Raw genomic sequence first — 20,364 nt, 5'->3', positions numbered from 1 at the left:
AAAGGGCGTCACCCTGTGGCGTTCAAACACTCGGAGAAAGAAACTTCTCCTTCCCAAACTGAAGAAGAAAACTATGTTGTACAAAGTTATTTTGGGATACACAGAAATCTTAAAGCCGAACTCAAATGTTGTCCGCGTATCGAAAGCATTGAAAATCATTCGAAAAAAAAAAAAAACAGTTTACAATTGTTTTCCAATGCCGATACATTGCATATATGACCAAGATTCCAATATGATCAAGATTCCAATATGACCAAGATTCCAAGAGGATCACCAATCCTCGTCCAATAAACACCACCACCAACAACAACAAGCTGACCTTACGAAGGAAGCGTATTGCCTTTACGAAGGAAACGAAGGAAGGCGAAGGAAGGAAGGAAGGAAGCGAAGGAAGGAAGCGTATTGCCTTTACGGAGGAAGCGATGAACTCGGCCGACGAGGAACTGCAGGCCGGCGCCTGATGATCGAGACTTGGCCTTGGTGCGAGCCTTGCCAGATTTTCCTCGTCCAATCTTGATTCAAAGATTCCAATATGACCAAGATTCCAATATGACGAGGATTGATGATCCAAGATGATTCCAATATTAATGTCTACTGAAAATCGAATAGGAGATGCTGGCATAACCCCATAATCCTACATACCTTTAGGTGTCACTCCCTATGATACATGTACTAATAGTACAAATGTGGATGGTAGTGGTTTCTTTAATAGGATAGAACAAAATTAGTGAAGATTTTATGTGTAAAAATAAATGGAAAACTTTTTTGAGGCAATGTCATCGTATCTACTTATTGAAGTGATGGGTGTTTTCATCTGTGTTTTACATCATCCCCCTCCTCTTCACTCCACAGCTACAATCTATAAGTCTTTATTCCGTGCCGGAAAGGGTTGGGTTAAGAGAGAGAGGAAAAAAATTGTGTTAAGAGACGTATATATATATATATATACATATATATATATATATAATTTCATATATATATATATATATATATAAACATATCTATACATCATATGTATATGTATATAAATATAATAGGGGTATCTCAGCTTTTATGAGCATATGAAATCGTAATCATCATCAATACCTGTATGATATTACCTTAAATTCTACAATAGCTGGAATCAATCTGACACGTTGAAGGACCTTTATTGAGGCGATGCTATCTTATTTTCTGCCTGAAGAGATGGGTTTTTTCATCTGTGTTTCAAATCACCCCCCCCCCCCCCTTCGCTCCACAGCTCAAATCCATAAGTCCACATTCCATGATCTACCTCTTGGTGCCGCCAAGATTTGCGTTAAAAAAAAGAGCACCTGTTCCATGCCAAACATTAAGAATCTGAATTCATGGATTGTTTTACTTGTGGTGTAGGTTGTTGCTTTGTTCAAACTTACAGTTATGTGACCATAATGTTACATTATGTCTTCAGAATGAAAATTGTTACAAGCCTCCATGCCAATCGGTCGGGATCCTTATTCGATAATATGTACTCTTTGTCTATGGGTTGGTCGTATTTGTTTGTGTGGGAGGGAGGAAAAGGGATGTAAACATGGAGGTATTATATTCACACTGACAGGATAGTCTTCCCTCAGTATTTTAAGTTATTTCTCATCCTCTTTCTGTACTGCACAGCTGGAATCTATCTCACACTTTGGAGGACTTGAAATTTCTGCTGCTGCATCAGAGGCCTACGCCAAGAGTATCTGCACCATGCCAAACCTTAAGACTCTGGAGCTACAGGAAGTCAACATAGCTGACAGTTTCTTTCTTGCCCTCAAGACATCAGCATCACAAGCAAGGGTATCTTCATTGCATTTGTTATATTCCAGTGTAATATCGTATAGTGGGCCATAGAGGAGAGATTCATGTTGACCGTTTTGAATAGAATCGAAAATGAATGGAATTACAAAGTTTTCTTTAATACAGATGGATTGTAATCATTCGAACAGAAACCGATTTTTTTTTTTTTTTATAACATGAAGGAATACATGGATTGGGTTTCCGTAGTACAGAAATCAATGATCCAATATAAATGTCTACTGAAAATTGAATAGGAGATGCTGGCATAATCCTATATACTTTTAGGTGTCACTCCTTAGGTGATACATGTACCACTCTTACAAATGTGGATGGTAGTGGTTTCTTTAATAGGATAGAAAAATTAGTGAAGATTTTATGTGTGAAATTAAATGGAAAACTTTATTCAGGCAATGTCATCGTATCTACTTATTGAAGTGATGGGTGCTTTAATCTATGTTTTACATCATCCCCCTCCTGTTCACTCCACAGCTATAATCTATAAGTCTTTATTTCATGATCTACCTCTCGATGCCGGCAAGGGTTTGGTTAAGAGAAAAAATATATATATAAGCATATCTATACGTGATATGTGTATGTAGGCCTATATAAATTTATAGGGGTATCTCAGATGCTATGAGCATATTATGAAATCGTAATCATCATCAATACCTGTATGATATTACCTTAAATTCTACAATAGCTGGAATCAATCTGACACGTTGAAGGTCCTTTATTGAGGCGATGCAATTTCTATCTTCTGCCTGAAGAAACGGGTTTTTTTTCATCTGTGTTTCAAATCACCCCCCCCCCCCTTCGCTCCACAGCTCAAATCCATAAGTCCACATTCCATGATCTACCTCTTGGTGCCGCCAAGGTTTGTGTTAAAAAGAAAAGCACCTGTTACATGCCAAATATTAAGAGTCTGAATTCATGGATTGTTTTACTTGTGGTGTAGGTTGTTGCTTTGTTCAAACTTACAGTTATGTGACCACAATGTTACATTATGTCTTCAGATTGAAAATTGTTACAAGCCTCCATGCCAATCGGTCGGGATCCTTATTCGATTATGTACTCTTTGTTTATGTGTTGTTCGTATTTGTTTGTGTGGGAGGGAGGAAAAGGGATGAAAACATGGAGGTATTATATTCACACTGACAGGATAGTCTTCCATTAGTATTTTATGTTATTTCTCACCCTCTTTCGGTACTGCACAGCTGGAATCTATCACACACTCTGGAGGACTTGACATTTCTGCTGTTGCATCAGAGGCCTACGCCAAGAGTATCTGCACCATGCCAAACCTTAAGACTCTGGATCTACAGGAAGTCAACATAGCTGACGGTTTCTTTCCTGCCCTCAAGACATCAGCATCAGAAGCAAGGGTATCTTCTTTGCATTTGTTATATTCCAGTGTAATATCGTATAGTGGGCCATAGAGGAGAGATTCATGTTGACCGTTTTGAATAGAATCGAAAATGAATGGAATTACAAAGTTTTCTTTAATACAAATGGATTGTAATCATTCGAACAGAAACCGATTTTTTTTAATAACATGAAGGAATACATGGGTTGGGTTTCCGTAGTACAGAAAACAATGATCCAATATAAATGTCTACTGAAAATTGAATAGGAGATGCTGGCATAATCCTATATACTTTTAGGTGTCACTCCTTAGGTGATACATGTACCACTCTTACAAATTTGGATAGCAAAAAATAGTGAAGATTTTATGTGTAAACTCAAATGGAAGACTTTATTCAGGTAATGTCATCTTATCTAATTACTGAAGTGATGGGTGTTTTCATCTGTGTTTTACATCATCCCCCTCCTCTTCACTCCACAGCAAAAATCCATAAGTCTTCATTTCATGATCTACCTCTCGGTGCCGGCAAGGGTTGAAATTAAATTGAAATTGATGAGGTTTATTGTTCCTGAAATTGGCAGCCCAGAGGCTGAAGTACATTCAGTTTACAGAGTACATGTACAGTGTATATCGACAAAAATCACAGTACCTCACAAAATAATAAGGTGCTTACAATGAACATAATGGAAAATTATACATTAAATCATACATTTATCGATCTAAATCAACAAAAAACATACATAGTACAGTACAGAGGAAAAAAAAACGTAATCAATACAATCACTTTTCTTTTCAACACTGGATTATGAATATTTATTAAAACCCTTAATCTCAGCAACAACAACAAAAATATATATGCAGGAGTATAGAAAAAAATTAGACGTTATTGCACAGCAGTTCGAAAATTTTTTACCAAACAAACAGCTAAAACTACTATGAAATGAAATGAAATTATTGAGCACCAAAAACACCAACCATTATGATATATTTGTATTTCATCAAATATTACATTTGCATTTTACTATATTTTTTTTATTCATGTTCCATATTCCACATTTCATTCAAATTTTATATTCCATTTGATTTTGAAAAAGAAATGTTTTCAACACAATGTTCAGTTTGAACCAAAATTGCACAAATGTATAAGGACGTATAATTGACGTGTAATATGAGGAACCCACTAAAAAGCAAAGCTTGTAGGATGTGGGTTCCAAAAATATAACATAGGCTCTTAGTACAGTATATCAATGTCAAAAGTGACGTAACATGGAAAAATACAAGATATCGAGAATATTATAAAGTTTACGGAATGTACAAAGTATAGTATGATGTTTTTGATTAAACCTATGGTATAAATGCTAAGAAAAGTAGCAAGTTGATCAAACTACTGAAGTCATCCGAGCGAGGCATCATTTGAGTATGCAGACATTTTCAAATGATTACGGCAAAATAATTAAACATAGGATTTTAGAAAATTGGCTTTGAGATTTTGCTTAAAGGAACTTAAAGAACTTGATTGCAACCGAACCAAATCTAACCCATTCCAGAAAGAAGGGCCGGTCGATGTAATTGTCTTGAGGGTTAAAACTGTACGAACAGGGGAACAATGAAAGGATTCACTGTGCCTTGTTAGGTTAGTATGAATATCACTGGTTTTAATATCAAATCAAAATTTATGTTACATAAACAAACATCAAATACACTATATTACAATCAGACTTCATAACTTTCAACGTATTACAAAAACACCTTCAACAATTTATGAATTATGATTATACAATAGATTCAAAATTGCACGTTCATATATCCTGTTATATCATATAATTATGCTTGTTTATACCAAGATGACTGTGTACCATATACGTCATAAAAAGTACAAAAGATGTACATTAAAATGCAGTCTGATAATAAGGGTAAAAGGGAGAAGTAAAACCTGAAAGGCTTCTGGACAAACAAAAATGTCCTTTTCATAAATCAGTTATTCTGATTTTGAGGGAAAAGAGAGAAAAAAAAATAGGGAGTACATGCACAACAAACATGTGTGGAAGAAAATTGGGAACTTCCAGCCTTGCAACTTTCACATATAGATAGAAAACAATTACGAAAATTCTTTTAACTAAATTTATAAACATGTGATCATACAATAAATTCAAAATTGCACTTTCATATATATGCACATTTACTTGGATGTACCAACATTTCAATGTATCTCATAAGTCATGAAGAGTAAGAGATATGCACCTAAAATGCAGTCCGATGAAAAGGGTAGAAAAAACAAGAAGTTAAGCCTAAAAGGCTTTTATAGACCAAAAAAAAAAATAACATTTTCATAAATCAGTTACTAGTTTTGTGGTTAAGGAAAGAAAGGACTTTGAGAAAAAAAAAAACAAAAACCATAGGGAGTAGAGCAAACATGTGTGAAGAAAGATGGGGAATAACCATTCCCTCAACTATTACTCTCTAAAAAAGAAAGAGTGAATTTTCACTCGATTTTCACTCCCCTTGTAGTGACGTCAAGGATCACTAGAAGTGGAGTGAATTTCGAGTGAACAGAAATTTCACTCCAAAAGAGAGTGAAAAAAGACGGAAATGTTTTTGGTGGTATGTTCACTCCTTTCTCACTCTAAATTCACTCCTGACGTATTTCACTCTTTTGTCAGTCGTTTTTCACTCCTTTCTCACTCTCAATTCACTGCTATTGTATTCACTCTTCTTTAACTCCGGAGGTTTTTCACTCCTTTTTCACTCTTTTTTCAATCCTTTTTCAATCTTTTTTCAATCCCAAACGGAATTACACTCTACATGAGCACACATCTCTATCATCATTGATCACAGCACTCAGTGCACTAGTTATTCAACCCTGGAAGAAAAAGTGACAATATGGTGATGAATTTGGGAATAATCTAGGTGGTCTGGAGTCATTTTTGGAATAATGAATACCAATCAAACTAATACAAACAAAAACAGCAAGCAACGTTCATAATATAATAGATATTTGTTAATATTAATGCATGTATTTAGAAGCCAACGATCCACCATTGGTAGCCCAGTGCATTGCCAACTTTGTGTTCCAGTTTTGAAAGTGATTCCTACCCGAGCTGGATCAATACGTGAAACTGAATAAATATAAGCTAGTAATCCAAATGGCTGTTGTTTCATTCTTTCTTATTAATTTATTCTTTCTTTAAGTAGCATTGAGGGGGATATAAGAAGATAATGTACTAAATGCTACGCATGTTATGTTTTTTTTTTTATGAGCTGATTCTCTATATTAAATAAATGTGTGATGTCAACTGGATCACCTGAAATTAAAAAAAAAGGAATATACCTTTTGAAATATCTAAACTTCAACTGCAGAGCAGTACACCATTACAAACAGTCTTCATGTGCTGAGTATCTGGTTTTCCATGAATTATGTGGCCAATGATATTTATACATATTTTTATCATTTAAGAACAGCTGTCACCATAATCATCACAAGGTCCCTGTAAATATGCTATTCAAGCTGTCATTCCCAAAGCTCTACAAATGTAGAGTTTGTTTGCAAAAACTGCTAAGTCCATATGTGCCAAATGGAGATATTTGCGATTAAAGGTCAAGAAAAATAAAGAGAATAATAAGAAAATGTTTGCTTCTTTAACTTCAAAAATGTACCTTTATATGTAGTGACCAATATATAATTTAAAAGGTATTATTTTGTACTCTATGACAGAGACCGTACTTCAAAATCTTCAAAAATGGACATATCGTTTTTTGCGAACAAACTCTTCAAATATTAACATCACACATTTCCCCGAAAATATGCCAAATTCATAAAGTTTGTGCAAAAGTGAAAAATTTTACAAGTACCCTTCCTGAACATGTTTAATTTTCGACTACAAGTGAATATAATTATTGCATGTTGAATGATAAGCTACAAAAGACTTGCAAAGTATAGTCACCATTATCTATATCATAATACAAAAACAATTACACATGTGTAATAGGAATTGTGATTGCTTCGAAAATTGACAAAAATACAGAAATTTTCAATACTGCATGGTTAATCAAGTTTGGATCCTCTGTCATGTAACACAGTGATGCTCTACAAGTACATTGTACAAATACCTAAACATACTCGATCAGAGAAGCACGGTCTTGACTTTAAGTAGGCTTTATGTGGGGTATTTATGTAGATGACAGAGCCAGAGGGGGGCCTCCCTGGAACCCCCCAGACCTCGGCCATCAACCGTGCGATCATTACAAAATCCACACACAAATTGCCTGTGACATAATCTATAAAACGGTAATGTTAATTTTCAACAACAACAAAAAAAGTCACTTGGTTAAATTATGCTAATTTGAGCATGAAATCAGACCATTTGCCATAAATAAAGTTCCAAAAAGGCACATTTTTTGTTTTTTGTGTAAATATTCTTTCTAGTGTCCATAGCAAATGAAAGAGAAAAAACTGTGCCATCAAAAAATTCTGAAGTATCTATTTTTTTCTATTTACTCATGTATTTCTTTGTTTCTTACTTATTTTCATTGCCTTTTCAATGACATTTGTCAGCAACACGTCCAGCATGAAAATATTTATGTTATTGATTACAATCAATAACCCCCCAAAATAATCATGCCTTCATGAAATTTGGCATGGAATGTCAAAGGGAAGGAGGGCTCGTAGCCCCCCCCCCCCCCCAAACCGGGCCTACTATTTATGGAAAAAGAATTGCAATCAATACAGTTGACACAACATGTATCATATCATTGATCTTCTTCACCTAAATAAGGCATCATTGTACAATATTGAACACTTGTAATCCTTCCGAGTTTTGCCAGATGTAGCAACAACTAATGCATGCAAATTGATTCTTATAGAGTGATTTCATGGGACGTCATGTTGGCCACCATAATGGTGGCTTCCATAGCAAAGGCGATCAATATTCATTCATGCATGCCTCTCTAACAAAGGTGTTCTTTTGCCTTAGGTTTCCCTGAAGTAAACATTGCTTCAGCTTTTGTATGCAGTCTTGATTTCTAGTCGGTTTAGGCAATTGACTTCATTAGGCTGCGTTCACATAAGTATACGGTATTCGCTATCCGCTATTCGGGCACCCAGTAAAGCATCACCCACACCGTCAACTCGCCATCCCATGCAGTGAGGATTTCTTCCTCCTACATCCCAGCAAATCTTATTAACAATTTCTTAACTGCATCAGAATGTCAGTCTACATGCTTATTTTTGCTAAAGGGCAAATCCAGACCAAAATTGTCATTATTTCACAAACGAGAGACGGTATACGCTGCAAGAAAATCGAACAAGCTCATTTCCCACTTTGCTATACTATTCTATGCTATTCGGTACATTCAAATAGTGCCCTCTTATGTGAACCGGTGTTAGGAAATCCTATCGTTCGATTCAAGCTATTCGTGTGCCCTCGAAAACGAGCCCCAAATACCCCAAATAGTATACTTTTATGTGAACGCAGCCTTATGGTGGGAAATTGTGACATCACTGCTAACACTCTATATCAAAATATGATTGTCAGTTGCAGGTTATCTTAATAATTTGTTACGAGATCAAGGGAAGAATTATCCATAAGTTTGACTTGGCACATTAGTGAACTAATCTATTTAACTCCATCTACTCTAATGCCGTGGATTTATCAATGATGGGCTGCAGATGTTTCGTGGAAAAAGAAGTTGAACCAATTGAGCTTCTACCCACAAGTTTTTCAAAGGACAGTACATCAATTACATAGAGGTGAAAATGTACAAAATAACTCTGGGTCCCGTAACCCTAGGGATCAATGATTCCCATCAATTTTGCTTTATTTTTTAGAAAGATTTTTCCCCCTACTCCAAAGAAGATGGATGCAATAAATTTGAGCACATGCATATTGTACTGCATCAATGCTAATCAAAGGGGTGACAAAGGTATGTGGTAACTTAATCACACCATGGAGACATGATCTTCATCCCAAGAGCATGGATGACCATTGGAAGATTCTACTATTTAGCTGCTATTTGTACTAGCATTCCCCCCCCAAAAAAAAAAATGAGGGAAAGAAAGAAAATTACACACGAGTGTCTGTCAACAGTTTTCTCTCTTGAATATTAGACCATAAAAAGGTTTTATTAAAGCAAGTCAGAATTGCCTGGAGAGAAGGGGGTGCTTAATCATGAGCGCAGCCAGATTCGTATCATGCGGAATGCCAAGCTGTGTGTGGCCAAACATTCTTTGATATGCTTGGAACACCTCACAGATGAATGTATTGATTAACATGTGGCCATGAAGAGGAGATTTTTTAGACTATATAAGTCAAAACTATTTTCAGTTATTAGTATATACAACAATCAACAATTTAAAACATTAACAATCACACATTCTATGCAACAAACTCTTTTCATCGGCGAGCCCTGTTCTACTTTTAATGTTGAAGTGCTGCAGTACATCCTGGTAACAGCTTCATGCTAAACTACCGCTAAGCCTGATGAGGCTGACTCGTCAACAAGAATGTAAGTTCCAACGTCAGAGGAGCATATGCTGTATCTCAAAAGAGGAAAAAGCAAGGGTATTTAGACCTATACACCGATGGTAGCTGTCTCTTCTCATTGGGCTTCTAATCTAACGTTGGAATAGTGCTCGGTCAGGGGCTTGGTGGGAGCTGCAACTACTCTCTCTCTCTCTCTCTCTTTGCCTGAGGTGATGTGTGGTGTCATAGCTCCTCAAGGTCTTCAAACGATACTCAATGAATCCATGATCCTTGCCATGCAGGTATACTCCTGAAATATAAAAATGCATTGTAAGTCAAAGCTTTTTCTTGAGTCTCAACAAATTTGACTTTGGCACAGAGTTGACTATAACTGATGAAGATCTGATAGCAGTCGAACTACATGTAGTGGCATTCTTATGGAAGAAAACGAGAATAGGTTTATTATAAATGAACGGCGCAACTGGCATGTTGGAACTTAAGTTACATACGTTGAAGTTAACGTTCATCGAACCCAAGTCATGGAATCAGGCCAATCTGCACACAACTTTATTAGACATCTATGAGAAGGTACATCACAATCCCCACATTGCCTGTATATTTGCACAATGAGTTAATTAAGAAATAGATGCAATTTCCCTGTAAAGGCCATTCTTTTTTTTTCGGGGGGGGGGGGTGTCATGCCCATAATCTGAAAAACTTTGGGTCCTTGCCCCCTAACTAAACAAGGATGATCAACTCCTCGTTTGGTTGCTTAATTCTGTCCACTAGCTCTTGAGAAAAGTTGAAAATGTTGAAGTTTTTGCAAGCTAGATGAATAAGATACCATGTATGTCACTTAATCTTTCTGCTAAAGAGGGCTAAAAAAAGTTGTAGATCACATAAACTTACGAGTATAAACTTACATGTCCTTTTGCACCTTGTGTGGTGTCTCACAAAGTGGGGTACTGCATCGCAACTGCCTTGGCTACAACATCCTTTGCTCACTACTTGGTATCTGAATTTAAAAAGAAAGCAAGAAAAATGTTAATCATATTCTACGACGCAAACATCAAAAATGTGGGCCTCATTTTAATCTTTTAAGGGGCTGAACTATTCTTATGTTTTTTTTTTCTTGGCATTAATTTCTATTGCTATTCAGTACCACTGTTTCAAGTACATTTATTGCTACTTGAGCCAGATATCAGTTAATACATATGAAAATTTCATGCAGATAGGTTAAGTGTGAATATGCACAGTTAGTAGAAAAATCTATACAAGATGTGATTATCCATTGAACTTCATGGCACATCAACTCTCACTTTTTTATTAATCATTGTGATGATTAAATCATAAGTATTAGGACTATTATCAAATCAATATACATGTGGCCCGATGGGGCTACCACGAAAATAAGTCAGCATGGAGTCTTGTACGTACACTCTGTTTACATGTTTCATACAAGTATACCAGTCTTTATTTTTAAATCTATAACCATCACTTCATTAACAATGTTATACTTACCGGTCCCTTCTACTTTCTTTCCTTTTTTTTTTGGGGGGGGGGGGCAAATTTTAGTCTGCTTTTCTCTATACTTGAGAAGACCAAAAACAAAAACAAAAAACAAATGAACAGGCAAATTACATGGTTATATATTGGATGGAAATGTACATCATTGTAGTACAAGACATGACAATGGGAAACTGGTATTCCAGACTAATTTTCAAATTATGATAATAATATATGAATAATAATAATATTTTAAATAATTGAACTTACGCTGTACAGTTTTCTGCTTCCATTTTCAACAACAAATATGTTGCAATGATCTTGATGTGCAGATGTCTCCTCGGAACAGTCAGAACTCCTTCCCTCAGCTTTTGAAGTATCTCTTCCCCCTTGAAGTGATGTGTGTGTTGAATTCCTGGGCAAATCAGTAAAATTTAATGGTTTTATGAATAATACAAATGGCATGAGGATAGTAGGTTCCTCCAGTTTACATTATAAACTTGAAGAGCAAAATCATTTAACATACATATTTGACATAAGCAACAGCTCTACTTACTCAACTCAAGACTGACCATAACATGGTTTTCACTTCTGTCGCTACGGCAAGTACACGGTACACATTTTTCTTAAATACAAGTACTAACCTGTCAAGACATTCATTGTCAGAGGGAAGGACAGCTCCAAAACTGCTCCATGAAGTATCTTGAAAATCATTTCTTCAAACAAAATAAAACCAACCAAGCATTCAGTCTCTTAATGTAGCCTCTTATGTAATTACTAAGACTCTAGAATGTAAAATAAATATAAATCAATTTCAAACTAGTCTCCCTTCATTAATCATTGTGGAAAACAACAGAATAGCTTACAGCAGGGTTAATGCAATGGAAGTCCATATCTCAGAGGCTCCTTCGCTGATGTTGGCCCGGTGTTTCCAGCATTCGTCAACCCTGAATTCAATGGCTCAGTCGTTGTATGACCACATCTGGTACTTTGCAATCTGGTAATCTGCACCCTCTTCGTGTGACAGAGACTGTACAGCTATCAATATCTGTCTTTGTTCTCCAAATGATGACCCCTACACCGAGTTCCTTTAAATCACCATCACTCCCGAAGAGCTGTCATGTCTACGTCCTTATCTGGAGGAAAGTATGAAAACACAAGGTTCAGAAATGGATTTAGAACTCATTTCCACAAGACAATATGCAGTTGTTTTGTCCACACAAATACTAAGTGAGCACCAATACAAAAGCTAGTAGGCCTAATTACTTTTTTAGCTACCAGTACATCAGTATATTTAATGTTAGAATTAAAGACCCAATGATGATCTCTGCCAAATTTCAATACCTAAGGTCACTTGTAACTTTCATAAAAAGTAATGTTGAAAATAGTACCAGTCATCGTCTGCTACAAGGGGGATCGATCTCCATGATGTGTGAGCATGCTGATCTTCAGCTAGAAGTGTGATGTCACAGTGGACCAACACTTAACACGAACAGTACACGCATCATACTTCTTACCTAGTACAGTAGTAGATGATCACGACACATGACGTGGGAGCTAGTGTACGTGGTATTCTCCCAGCTGTTTGGATGCTCAAATGTAGCGGCAAATAAAAGTCCTTTTTACTACATACAGTGTATATAATGAACAATAATCATAAATCACCAAATTTCACCATTCTTTATTACCGTACTGATCGAGATCACCATCTCATCTGGCAACAGACCAGTGTCAGTGATTCGGCTGTCAACTCAACAATAGCAATGTAGAGTACGTGTCTGGCGCTAGGCGCTTCTAATGTATTGCTTTAATTAGCACAGCTTAGTAACAGTTAGGTCCTATAGTATAAGTTCGATCTCTACACTCGACCACAGTAATCTCTGTGTGATGATATGCTTACGATATCAATTCAATGACTAACGTCAACGACCAACGTTTCATTCATCACTCATTTTTTTTTTTTGAATAGTCCAAGCCCTAGATCCCAACGTGTACAATTAAAGTGTTGTCTAAAGACTGAACGTATTATTAGATCCCAACACCTAGCGTGTACCATCAGCTGAGTTTCGGCCTCGGATTCTAGCTGTTCGTAAGGTGTTCTATGGTATGACCAGCCCCATATAGCTAACTGTTTACAAACCATTGTACATTAATTGTTCGAAGGAGCGCCAGTACGGGCCCGGGGTTATTCGTATAGAACCCTAAAGGTAACTTACATAAATGGTCGTTTACGTAGGAGTATAATTAGATCGATCTATGGTTTGCTTACCTTCAAAAATGTGAATAATATCTCCGCCCCACTCAATTTGAAGACAGACATTTTCTCCCGTCCATCACGACATCCAGGCTCAGATTCTCACGATTGCACTTACACGCACGTAAATCTGTGATCCTATGCATAATACACGCACAGCTAGCACACAGCACGCAATTGCACACAGTGTCACAGTCCACGCATAGGCGACGCGTCGCTCTTCAGGTAAACCTGCCCGCGCCCAAGCCAGGGGAAATTGCGGCTGATGATTGGCTTAGAGTAAACACATGACAGGGGAATTCTCAATTTCTATTGACCTAGCCAAATGTATTTAATTATGTATTCACTCGGAATTCACTCGGCTTAATTTTCACTCGGAATTCACTCGGCGAATGGGTTTCACACAAATTTCACTCGTTACAAGAGTGAAATTCACTCGACAACGAGTGAAAGTCACTCTTAATTGAGTGAAATTTTATTCACTCCTTCCGAGGAGTGAATTATTCACTCGAAATTTTTTAGAGAGTACATACAACATACACAAAACAATTATAACAAACTAAATATCATAAAAACTTATTGTTTATTGAGAAGGCGAACTACAGACGGAATAGTGGATCTACGTTAACGTTCAGTTCTACAAAGAAGAGTGTTCAGGGCGTGAGAATTGCGAAGTTGGCGTGTGGAGATATGATGCCGTGAAGGTGGCAAGAAGTCTCTATGTTGGGGGGGGGGGGTGGAGAAGACCACGTCCGAAAGAAAGGAGGAGCTGCTCATACCGGGACATTAAGCGTGGGATTTGTAATTCATTGAGAGCGTTTTCATATGAGGTGTACTCATTGCCTAGGATGATGCGATAGACGCGTTTCTGAACTCTTTCCAAGGCATTAGCCTGTCCTTTGGTTATGTAAGATGCCCAGAGAGGTGAAGCGTACTCACGAAGAGGACGAATGTAAGATATGTAGGTAGTAATCAGGTCAGCCCGGCTCACACAACACCTATACGCAGACGGCAAAGAATGAAGAGTCTCCTCCCCGCCTTCGATATCATATCAGCGACTTACGTGTCCCACTTAAGGTTTGACTGAAGGGTAACACCGAGAATCTTCTGACACGCAGTTTCCTCCAGGGGCACACCATTGATATCCAAGGGCACTTGATGGATCTCACGTCTGCTGAAATTGATGGTCATTGCATGGCTTTTTGTCACATTGATTTTAATATTGTTTCCAAGACACCAACCGGCAAGATCATCAAGATTTCTCTGTAAAAGGGAAACTGCTGTGGTCGGACGGATTTGAAGGATGCTCAAATCATCAACTTATTTCCAGCGATTATTGGTGTAACATAAAGCGTCATTGACCAGCGTTAAGAACAGGACGGGTCCCATCTTGGTTCCTTGCGGCACGCCACAGGACAAGGTTTTCATATTCGAGATAGCAGAGCCAATTCTTACTGCCTGGGTGCGATCACTCAGGAAACTGCAAATGATTCGGAGAAGAGCTTCATCAACACCATACTCAATGAGTTTGCGAATGACGATGTTGTGATTCACTCGGTCAAATGTCTTTGAGAAATCGACTGTGCAAAGTGTCGCGCAATGATTTACTTTCTCCAGGGCTCCGTTTTATCAAAAGATGAAATTAACTCTAAGTCAAGGTAACCTCTCAAATCAACTCCAAGTCCACTTAATCTATGATTAACTTCCAAATCAACTTCAAGTCCGTTTTATCAAGAGACCCAGAGTTGAAATCCACTTTAACTTCCCTCCAAATCAACTTCAAGATTTCTCAACCGCTCCAAATTCATGGTAACTTTATAGTTGATAAAATATTCAGTTTAAGTAGAGACAGTCTAGGTAGACTCGGTTGTAAGGCAATATACAGAAAAAAGATGACTGTCACACTTTCCTAGTCTAGCTGGGGTCTTGTCACAAATGTTCGTCTGTCAACTGCTCACTTTCTCTAACATTTAGTTACGTTTCTTTCATCTAGTTATGGTCTTTTCCTTGCATGAAATTCAAGAACGGCATGCATTGCTTACGCGACTGCTGCACGCAAACACCCTCGACAGCAGTCTCAATCCCACCCTGCGCGCCCGGCGCCTCGGCCCGCCAATCAAACCGAGTAACTGGAACCGCGTTTGTGTGCAATGGCCCAATGCATATCTTGCCAAAGAATATGCGAGGAAACCAATGATTTCTGACTTGCGTAGGCCTATATGTAGAGCTAGTTCGCCAATAGATACTAATTAAGAGTTTAGTAGGCCTATAAAGAAAATAAAGAGTTTAATTATATAGCACCGAGTAAGACAGTAAGATCTAACCAGTGAATAGGCCTAACCTAACGTTAGGCCTAAATAACGTTACAGCGAGTGGTTTGTACTTACCGTAAACACTGCAGACTAAGAGCGTCTACTAGGTCTAGAATTTCGACATGTAGACTCGCGATCACCAGTTTCCATAATCCTTCACGTAAACACACAAGACTTGAAACAATGCATACACGACCTTCACCTTGGACAGTAAGTTACTGTAGTAGGGCCTACGTATATATCCATACCCGAATACTGTTATAACGTTAGGTTTAGAGATCCACGTAGTGTGCGGGATCTTTACGGTACGCGCGTACGCAGATTTTCGTTGAGCTCGGGATGTGCTAGATCTATCGACCTACTTTCTTCAATACAACGCAAAACGTCGTAGTTTGCGGTTCTGTTGCAAACATACTTCTACTAGAGTTATTCAGCGGCTGTAGCACTAATAATACTGAGTGGCACTAGCACACTACGTCGTGGCCGTCAAAGGGTGGCAAACAATCATGTACATACATGTTTTTGTTGTTTGTTTTGCTTTATGTATTGTATTGTTTTTAAGCAGACAGTAACGGAAACCAGCCTCGTCCTGTGTTTTTTTGTTTTGACTAAATCAATAATTAAGTCATTGTGAACAGGTGTAATCGATATTGGTCTCAAATCGGTGCAGCCAGAAACCGGTAACTTCTTCGGTATTGGTGTCACGACAGATGATTTCCAACAAAGAGGAAACACCCCTGAAGTGATGACTGCATTGAAAATGTTGGTAAGTGGTGCCGAAATCTCGAAAGCGAATTCACAAATTAACCTCATGGGAATTCTGGGTGGACAGCTTTCGTTTGATCGAGTCGTTTCAGTTCCTTGTAGACTTCGAGCCGAGGAATAAGCGGAAGTGGTTGTCTTGCAGGGAGAAAGGTTGGACATGAAGATGTGTCAAGTTCAGGCAGATCTCTGCATTTCTCTGCAAAGAAATTGTTGACAAATGAAGCTCGTTGGAAATAATTCTCACCAAACTCGTCCGGAAAGCTAATGATTGGATTCGTGATCACACCAGCCATAGATCGAATTCTGCGGTGCCATTTTCCTGGATTAGAGCTTTTCAAGGTAGTGATCTTTTGAGTCATAGAAGGCATCCTTCCGTTTCTTGATATCACGTGAAACGCGATTTCGTAGAGAGCGAAATGTGACAGAGTCTCCTCTGTTATAGGCATGCTGTCTCTTTTGGATGAGCGATTTTAGACCATTAGTTATCCAGGGTTTATCGGTTTTTGCACGGGGTCGTTTGCAGATCACAAGAGGAAAATGTTTCCTGTAAGACTGTGAGAGCACGGTTTTGAGATATTGGCCCATGTCCTCCGGAGAATTTAGTTGTGATATCTCATCAAAATTGAATTCGGTGATCCAGCGGCCAAAGGAGCGCATACATGAGTTTCGCGAAGAACGATAACTGCGTCTAATTACAGACTTAGCTACACGAGAGTGTGGTAACAGGACAATAGTTGTGTTAAGAGAAAAATATATAATATATAACATATCATGTACATTAGATGTGTGTGTGTGTGTGTGTGTATGTTTGTATATACACTCAGCAAAAAAAAAGTAAGTCCCCCCCCCCTAACATTTTTGGATATATCTCAAAAAGTGTTTTACAGATTTTCATAATTCAAACCGGAATGGATAGGGAATTTCATTACTCATAACATGAATAACATATCATTGCCACCAGATATCATTATTGGTGTAAAAAATGCGTTTTATGTCAAAATGCACCTGAAAAAAAAGTTGCACTTCAGGGTATATGAAGCATATTGTATACATTTCCTATGTAAGTTAACAAATGACCTTTTTAAATTGTGTAATTCTCAGGAATTTATTCAGGTACAATGTGCTTCCTTATTAAACAGATGTTATGCATACTTATTAAATAATAGCCTTTTCAATATGAAAATGTTGGTAGAAGCCATGTGATTTGAAATTCCAGTTTGGGTTGATCACATTAATGTGCCCATGGCCATTTTGCATCATGCGCTCAAGTTGTAGATCAGTTTGTTGAGGGAAATGGCATCGAACGTATGGAGTGGCCTACAAGATCCCTTCACTGTAATCCAGTATTGATATTGATATTGATATTGGTGACGATCACATAATTCGTGATCACTATCTTTCAATATTGAATCATTTTCTGTGGATGATGTCCTCTTTCATATCATCAACAATGCAATATTATATATATATATATATATATATATATATATATATATATATGATATACATACAGCCTGTAGAGCGATATGTAATGCGTAGTCACAGAAGCTGTATAATATTGCGTTTTTTTTTGTTTTGTTTTTTGAGGGGGGAGGTGTGGGCAGATTTGTATTTGGTAGATGTTAGGCCATGCTTCTACTGTCATACGCAGACGTTTTAACTTTTTTAAGAATAGACTTCTCCAAACTGTAAAGATTGTTTCGCCAAAGTTGGATTTAATACGCGTTTCGTTTTTCCTTTAATCATCTCCAAAATATCTGGGTTATGTAATGACGCACCAAAGCCAATAACAGGGATTATCATAGAGAAAGAGGTAGTTATTTATGCATCCTTGTCAAAAGGGTGTGACATAATAACAATTTCAAAGAAAGTCACAGGATGATAGGTTTGTTGAAGCTTTCAATATTTATCAGGTTTGTCTTCCTAAGCTTTTTGTCACAACAAATACTTGGAGTGATAAAGAAATGAACATTATAAACATAAATGGAGGATATTAAATGGAAATATAAAGTGAATCTGTTTGCACTGTAGGCCTAATGACATGGATTTAGCGTATGAACATAAGATGTGTTTGTATGCGTGTCTCGTGTATCCCACATGTAAACCCCCTTCCTTCATTCATTACACTGAAAATAATAGTTTTCTTGTTAATAATGTGAGACATTAAAACCAACTGTCCTTATAGATCTATTATACTGCGAGTTTGTTGCTACATGGCCATTATATAGAGTGAAGGATGGAGGGTATTTATTTTGCTTTTCTAATCGTTTTTTGTTTTTTGTTTTTGATAGAATTTCGTTCTAATACGTATTTGTAGGGCTTTTAGCTCCATTGTTGTATATGCTTAGCTTCGGTATTAAGGTGCACCATGTTTATAACTACTACATTTTATTACATTTAATACAATATAGTTCTTTATAAAAAAACACTAAATGCATGACTAGCCAAAGTTCTGTTTCATTTCATCTCGATTTGTAGTGAAATAGATGATGTTGACTAGAATAGTGCTCGGAAAGAGCAAAATTATGCCAATTGCTATGGCGAATTAAATGTGTAGTGTATAATATCGTTTTATGCACTAGACTTGGGATAGTCCTCTCTTCGGTCATGGCGGTTCTGCACAGTTCCTATCACTGTGTCAACGTGAAGGATCTGACACCTCGGCTGCCACATGGCAGGCCGTAGTCCAATTAATCTGCGCAGTGTCACATCTTCTGTCTCTTGAACGGGCATATATCGGAGACTGTCGGGCTTATTATTTTCCTTCCCGAGTGGAACAAGGATCGGTATTTCAAGTTTGTTTCTTCTTTCTCTGTGCTTCTCTAATATTACTTCACTTTTGCTTTCAGGAGAGTGGGGAAATATGTCACAGAAATTATTCAACTCATTTTGATTGAAAGTGTAATATGTGACATCAGATTATGATATTGTGTGATTAATCATTGTACGGACAGTCAATGAAAGAAATATAACGTAACATTATTCTACGAGGTATATAATTTATGTCAAAGTGTTCCAGTCGCCTTAGTGATAATTCATGATTTTCTTTTGCCACTTTTGTGTCTACATTATGAACTTTTTTGTTGAGGTGGGTATATGTGAATGGGTGGGGATAAAAGACATACAGTGCATTTACATGAATTTGAATATTAATTATTTAAACGTATGCTTTTACCTCCTGTGATGCTACATTGGAGCTATCAATGGAATTCGCTATAATTTCGGTTGTTGGATCAAGAGCCTTGGCAGAAATCATCTGCACCATGCCAAACCTTCGGAATCTAGAGCAAAATGATGCCAGGATCACAGACGATTTCTACCTCGCTCTCGCCGGATCAGTAGCAGCAGCAAGGGTATCTTACAATGCATTCACCCCCCCCCCCCCCCACACACAGGAAAATAACTGAGAGTGAACTTCTTCTTCTTCTTCTCGAGTCACTACGCAGAATGGAACGTTAGATTCGTCCAGTCCAATGTTGGATGCACTGCCTGGCACAGGGCGTTAGAGCTGCCAGATCCTCCTTTGTGCAAGGCTCTGGTAGAAGTGGACAGACCAGGAGATGTTGCATAGTCTGCTCCTCTCCACACAGGCAGGTGGTGTCATCATTCTCACTATACCCCCACTTTGTTAGGTTAGATTTGCAGTGGCCGACAGCACTTCTTAGGCGATTGCAGCAAGACCAGAAAGGCCATGCCTCACTGGCACCTGATGGTGTAGTTTCCTTAGGGCCGGTAGTAGACACTGTATGCGTATATGGTATACGCTGCTTGTCAGGGCTTTTGTTCAGGGCCTTTACAGAATGCATGAAGCTGCGCCTGGATTTTAGCCTCTTTCTTGAATGATCATGATTGAAGAGAGGGTGGCGAGGGTCATTTTCTTGCTTCAGCTTTTCCTTCTGGGATGAA

General features: G+C 37.7%; 1 protein-coding gene and 1 long non-coding RNA gene across 2 annotated transcripts in view; one reads left to right on the top strand and one right to left on the bottom strand.

The window, feature by feature from the left end:
* The first annotated feature begins 422 nt into the window (after positions 1-422).
* LOC140226671 (uncharacterized) overlaps positions 423-20,364 on the top strand; it is a 101,648-nt gene continuing 81,706 nt past the window's right edge. The window contains exons 1-3 of the mRNA XM_072307110.1: positions 423-449; positions 1,633-1,800; positions 3,015-3,182. Of these exons, the coding sequence (XP_072163211.1) occupies positions 423-449; positions 1,633-1,800; positions 3,015-3,182 (363 nt within the window). The remainder of the gene's footprint in view (positions 450-1,632; positions 1,801-3,014; positions 3,183-20,364) is intronic.
* LOC140226492 (uncharacterized) lies at positions 10,506-12,087 on the bottom strand. The gene is made up of 3 exons (XR_011900966.1): positions 11,994-12,087; positions 11,398-11,542; positions 10,506-10,636 (listed from the first exon to the last, which is right to left on the bottom strand). It is a non-coding gene; the product is annotated as an uncharacterized lncRNA (long non-coding RNA).

Source organism: Diadema setosum, chromosome 3 (assembly GCF_964275005.1).
Source record: "Diadema setosum chromosome 3, eeDiaSeto1, whole genome shotgun sequence".
In the NCBI taxonomy this organism is placed as follows: Eukaryota; Metazoa; Echinodermata; class Echinoidea; order Diadematoida; family Diadematidae; genus Diadema; species Diadema setosum.
Note: the sequence above shows the minus strand (reverse complement) of the source record. Positions and strands in the feature narration are given on the sequence as shown.